We start from the raw sequence: 6,000 nt of genomic DNA, 5'->3' as shown, positions 1-6,000 counted from the left end.
TAATCATCACTGAGCTCAAATTTAATTCCCATAGAGCTTGCTGATAAGGATTGGCACCTTGGAAAATTAGGCCATATCTTGCATGTGACTCCTAGCTGGTAACCTTCACAAGGCGTTCCTTTGATTCCTAGGTCTCTTTGCCCTACTCTATAACAGTTTCTGGTAAGGATGTATCTCAATAACTCCCCTCCCCAGTTCCAGCTCCAGAGCCTCTAGGCATGGTAGGATTTATTTCTCATGCCTCTCCAGAATTGAGAATTTAGGTAGGGGTTCAATCCTAGCCCTTTTCCACCTGGCCATACCCATCATGTCTCTAAAATATTCTTTCCAGAAATGGGTAGGGGGAAATATCAGAAAGGGAGACAGAACATAAAGACTCCTAACTCTGAGAAACGAACTAGGGGTGGTGGAAGGGGAGGAGGGCGGGGGGTGGGGGTGAATGGGTGACGGGCACTGAGGGGGGCACTTGACGGGATGAGCACTGGGTGTTATTCTGTATGTTGGCAAGTTGAACACCAATAAAAAATAATTTTATTATTAAAAAAATAAAATAAAATATTCTTTCCAGGGGGGCCCCTGGGTGGCTCAGATAGTTATGCTTCTGCCTTTGGCTTAGGTCATGATACCAGGATCCTGGGATCCAGCCTTGAGCCCTGCATGGGCTTCCTGCTCAGCTGGGAGTCTGCATTTCCCTCTCCCTCTGCCTCTCCCTCCTGCTCCTGTGCTCTCTCTCTGTCTCTCAAATAAACAAATAAAATCTTTAAAAAATGTTTTTTCCGGGGTCCTATAGCTTGCAGGCAGCTCAAAATCCCAGTGGTAAAGCAGATATCGAGCAGAGAAATGAGAAGGAAGACTTACCGTCTTGTAGATATCCCTAAACTCGATGCACAATTCTTTTGGGATCCCACTCTCTTGGCTTTGGGGAAGGGAATCAATCAAGTGCCACCATCTACCATAATTACAGGAGATAATGAGAAGGGATGGGTTCTTTCTACAAACACTGCACTTCCCAAAATGTGAACCTAGTCTCCTCTTTCCTAGTACCACACTATTCTTCTATCATTTGGGGTAAGAGTCACCTAACTAGTTCATCCTCTCTCTGTCCTTGGGGGCACATGAGTCCCAAACTAGGACTCTTATGTCTTTCTAATTCAGCCTTGGGAAATTTTAAATTTTGTTCTCAACAGGTTGCTACCTATCTCAAACTGCTCAGACAACTCCAAGGACAAGAAAAGATCTCAACCAACAAGTCACAACATCTTACTAAAGATAACATCATTTCCAGGACATTTTCCCCCTATCTTTAAAGCACCACTTCATTACAACCAACTGCCTATATATCTGATCAGGAGAAATATACAAATGGATGTTTTTATCCAAGAAAATTTGGTAGTTTCAAACAAAAGACTTAGTCAAGATGGGTCAAAAAGACAACAGCAAAGCATTCAGCCACTGTGAAAAATAAAAATCCTCTTGCTAAACTTTATATCCAATAGTTAAATCATAGTGCTTTCCTACTTTCAAGGGATTCTTTCTATGTAATTCTTAATTTTCATAAAAGCTTTTTTTGTATTGCTATAAAAGCTTAGAGCAATACAGCCTACTGAATGAAAAGCAACTAGTTAGCCTTACTAGTGGATGCATTCAGTCAACAAATATTCACTAATCACCCACTTTGTACAAGGAACTTTATAAGTCATTGGGTCTGCAAAGTAGAATAAAGCAGATATGTTTTGGGCCCTCATGGATTTTAAAGAAAAGTGGATTCAGCTAAGGAAAGAATTATGCTCTGCCTATTCTTCAAATCTTGTTAGAAACCATCTAATAATGGTAAAAAAAGAGCCAGCTTTTATTGAAAATTTATTAGGTTCTGTGGTAAGTACTTAATATATGTAATTTACTTCTACAATCCCTGTTTCACAGAGGAAGCACAAAGACCTTGAAAAGTAATTGACCCAAAGCCACACTTCAAGTATGTAGCAGATATGATTTAAACCCAGATATGCCTGATACCACAGCTCATGCTTTCAATAAGCATCCTTGCAGCCAGTGTCATTAATAGAACTATCTGCATGAAGAGTTGCAAACTGTGAAACAGAATTCAAGAATCACTACTCCTTTAAAAGACAATTTTGGGTGTGATTGAGCTTTTGGAACTTGTTAAAAAGAAAACCACAGGCCCCAAATGGCATCACTTTGGTTAAGGCCCCAAGTTAGTAGCAAACCAAGTTAATATCTAACCTAACTGCAGTTTTGACCACCTAGGAATGTAACCTTTAACTAGTCAGCATCAGTAAGGTAATTCTGTCACATGAACCCTCTGCATTCCACCAAAGCAAAATCAGGTAATCCATGTACGAACCCTCATGTCTCCAAATGAAGGTAACTACAGGTGAAATAATCCTTTTTTTTCTGTTTATGACTTCCTTGTCCTGCCCTTAAAAACCTTTCCTTTCCTGTAGTCTTTGTGGAGTTCTCCTCCACTTGCTAGATGGGATGCTTCTTGATTCATGGATCATTTAATAAATTCAATTAAATCTTCAAATTTACTTGGCTGAATTTTGTTTTTTAACAAGCTATACCTCAAAATATCTTCAAAGCATAAAAAGCTCAAACTATGTATGCACTAGGCATATATTCTTCATTTATTCAATGTCCCAGCTAATTTAGCAGGGTAGGAGATTACACAGGAGTTTGGAACCCAAACCAGAGGCAGTAAGCATTTGTCTGGCCTGTCTTGCTTCAGTGCATATAACTCTTCTGGTTCCTTTATCACAACCAACGCTTACTAAATTTTTTTTTATTATGAATGCCGCTTTCCTAAAGACATCTGTTTTCTAACTATGATAAAATCTGTTTAGTTACTTTAAAGTGGAGACAGGAACATTTACACTCCAGGTGAATTTCAGTCTCAAGTTTAGTTGCTTCATATACACCCTGTTTATTTCTATTATTTTTTGAAACATTTACATCAAAAGGCAGATGGCTTTGGAACTAACGTCTGCATATGGTATACTTGTGATCATTCTACGAAGATATTTGTTAGGGGAGGTTTTTGAAAGTTTGTAAAGGAAAGCAGGGTGTAAAAAGGCTCCTTTTCTTCAAAGACTATGGTATCAAAAACATCGCAAATTTACATTAAAAGGCCAATATCTGACAACTGGACTTCTCCCTAAAGATTTACTTTACAGATCATTTTGAAAATACCAACTATGTTCATAAAGATGCCTCTTTTTTTTCAAAATAGAAATTTGAAACAAGATATGTGTTTCAAAAGCGATATTAATGTCATGTGGAACTCAGAGAAGATATTTTGTGTGATACGAGCATAATTTTTAAAAATGAGGCTTTTTCATCCCGCAAGATGAAGCATTTCTTTCAAAAGTGAAATCTCGCAATTTTTAATTTTTTGAGGCATGCTGGTTTTTTTTAAAAAAGGAAATGAAAGAGAAATTCTTTGGAAGAATTCACTCTGTCTCCTTGCCTCTCTAATAGGACTCCTGCTCCCTTCCCACCCCAGCCTTCATTCTAAATTTCCTGGAAGGATCTGAATTCAGGGGACGCAATGGGCAACGGTGGTGGCGCACCTGAGGGTGGATGAGGGAAAGAGGGGGTGCGGCCAGCGAGAAAGGAAGAGAAAGCGAAACAACTCAAACTCAAGGCCTGGGGCGGGAGTGGGAGGGATGAAGGGTATTGCAGACCCTCCCGGGTAACCTGAGAAGTTACCTTCCTGAGAAGTTTACACTCCCTCCGCTGGGAGGTGAGGCGTTTTTCGGGCCTCAAATTGTAGAGGACCAAGCTGAGTGACACGGCGGTGCGCGCTGGGGCTCAGTGCAGAAACCGGCTAAGGGGGTTGCCTACGCCTGTGCGTGAGGCGAGGCGTGGGGGCGGGTAGGCGCGCCGCACAAGCAGCTAGATTTGGGGGGCGAGCTCCATGGTGACGTGAGGCGCTCACGTGACGTGGAGCTGCAGAGCGACGCAGCCTTCGGTGCAGTCGTCACTCCCGTCTGGGTACCTGCTCCCCGGTGTCCTGCGCCCCGCGGGCTGGCGTCAGGCCCGAGGAAAGCGGAGCAGGTAAGGGCTCCGGGGCCGGTGCGCGAGGCCAGGGCGGCAGCGGTCCGCCTACTTTCGAAGCTGGCTCATTGGATCAGCGCAGCAGCTTTCTCCACCCCCGGCATTCTTGGGAACATCCGTAGTGGCCCCCTGGGGTGGGGGTGCTGGGGCGGCTGGGTGGGCAGCAGAGCAACTAAGAGCAACTGGAAATCACCCCCGAGTACCTGCAGGAAAATAGTGAACCTTCCGGGCGGGGTGGGGGGACGCTAGGGTTGAGAGCCGGAGATGGGGTTTAAGGGGGCGGCCAGGGGGGCCCGGGACCCGGAAGGAACCAGGTGGTGGCAGGTCGGCGCCAAACGCTTCGCAACACCCCCCCTCCCTCCACGCTGGCCCTTTGCAGGACTGCGAGCCTAGGTGTCAACTGTCGCAGCGACGCCCACACGGCGAGAATCGGGAGAAGGAGGAGACAGCAAGGATAGGCCCAGGTCGGTGCGGGGGACAGAGTGGGGGTCGGGTGCAGAGCCGAGTTTGTGACTCCTCCCATGTACGTCATCCCCTGTCCCCCACCTCCATTTTGGTGCCTGCGGAGCTTGGGGAAAGAATCCTGGGAAAGGAAAAATGGTGGGCTTTGGGGGAGGGAGGGTAAAGGAGAGAGCGGGAGGGAGGGGCTCGATTCGGAGGCCCCCTAGAGGACGCCTGAAGCTCCTAAGGTGGGAATTTTTTTTTTTTTAAACGTTAGGTACCAGATCTCTGGAGCCTGCTGCTCAGTACACCAAGCTTTCAGTCTCTCTCCTTGCCTTTGTCTTATTTGTGTTCAAAGAAAACCAACCAGGAAAAAAAATCTCATGGCAAATATCCACCAGGAAAACGAAGAAATGGAGCAACCCATGCAGAATGGAGAGGAAGACCGCCCTTTGGGAGGGGGAGAAGGCCACCAACCTGCAGGAAATAATAGACGGGGACAGGCTCGTCGACTTGCTCCTAATTTCCGATGGGCCATCCCCAATAGGCAGGTCAATGATGGGATGGGTGGAGATGGGGATGATATGGAAATGTTCATGGAGGAGATGAGGGAAATCAGGAGAAAACTTAGGGAGCTGCAGTTGAGGAATTGCCTGCGTATCCTGATGGGGGAGCTCTCTAATCACCATGATCATCATGATGAATTTTGCCTTATGCCTTGACTCCTGCCATTTTCCATGAGATTAATACTGTGACTCACATTGTTTTTTTTTTTCCTTGCCTTTTCCTGATAACCTTTACTGATCCATTTGCTGTGAACCGCATGTAATTTCCATGTGTCAGGTGGGTTCTGTATTACCAGATTCCAAATGGGGATTGCCTTGGCACTCAGTCTAAGTTTCTGTCAACAGTAGAGTCACCCAATTGCATGGAAAAGTGTAAAGTTAATAAAGCAATTAAAAAGCAATCTATACATTTATTATTGTCTCATTTAAAAGCATATGTATAATATGACCCCCCCTCAAAAAATCAGAAATCAGATGCTCCAGGGTGTTAATTGGGTCACGTTTCTCTGTAGTTGAATACTATGTAACTTTTTTCTTTTTATTATCTGAAGTTTTAGTAGCAAAAACAGTTTTTCAAGGAGTGTAAATATAGTATAGGTATATAATACTGGTTCAACAAACTTTAAGAGTCAACTTTAAGAATTTTCCAGTTTTAACTGGATGAATAAACCCTCCGTTTGTTACAGGTACATTGCTTTTAAGAGTCAATCTTCTTTCCTGTGAGGAGGAATAATGCTTGCCTTCCAGGGCAGCTGAGTGGAATAGATGAGGTGTGAAACTGTTGGGCTGCCTCCTATCCAGGTCTGTCAGGTACTTGGGAAGGACTAAAGGGAGTTTTCACCATGCTGACAAGCCCAAAGGGCAAAAATAGATGGCTTCCACCTTGTCATTCCTCTGATATTTGCAGTACTTCTCCCCT

General features: G+C 44.2%; 1 protein-coding gene across 2 annotated transcripts; it reads left to right on the top strand.

Annotated features, from left to right (window-relative positions):
- Window positions 1-4,018: 4,018 nt before the first annotated feature.
- Window positions 4,019-5,482, top strand: BEX3 (brain expressed X-linked 3). Of its 2 annotated transcripts, XM_072815239.1 has the most exons (3): window positions 4,019-4,074; window positions 4,454-4,538; window positions 4,874-5,482. In XM_072815239.1, exon 3 carries the CDS (start codon window positions 4,899-4,901, stop codon window positions 5,235-5,237), a length of 339 nt encoding a protein of 112 aa, XP_072671340.1. In that variant the 5' UTR covers window positions 4,019-4,074; window positions 4,454-4,538; window positions 4,874-4,898; the 3' UTR covers window positions 5,238-5,482. The 2 variants fall into 2 exon arrangements, with proteins under 2 accessions (XP_072671340.1, XP_072671339.1); XM_072815238.1 differs by lacking the exon at window positions 4,019-4,074 and having other exon boundaries at window positions 4,793-5,482.
- The last annotated feature ends 518 nt before the right edge of the window (window positions 5,483-6,000 follow it).

Source organism: Canis lupus, chromosome X, assembly GCF_048164855.1.
Source record: "Canis lupus baileyi chromosome X, mCanLup2.hap1, whole genome shotgun sequence".
NCBI classification, from domain to species: domain Eukaryota; kingdom Metazoa; phylum Chordata; class Mammalia; order Carnivora; family Canidae; genus Canis; species Canis lupus.
This window is presented reverse-complemented; position numbering and strand designations above follow the sequence as displayed.

Excerpts from the sequence above, each read along its gene's own strand:
- BEX3 (XM_072815239.1), top strand. The coding sequence starts at position 4,899 with ATGGCAAATATCCACCAGGAAAACGAAGAAATGGAGCAACCCATGCAG.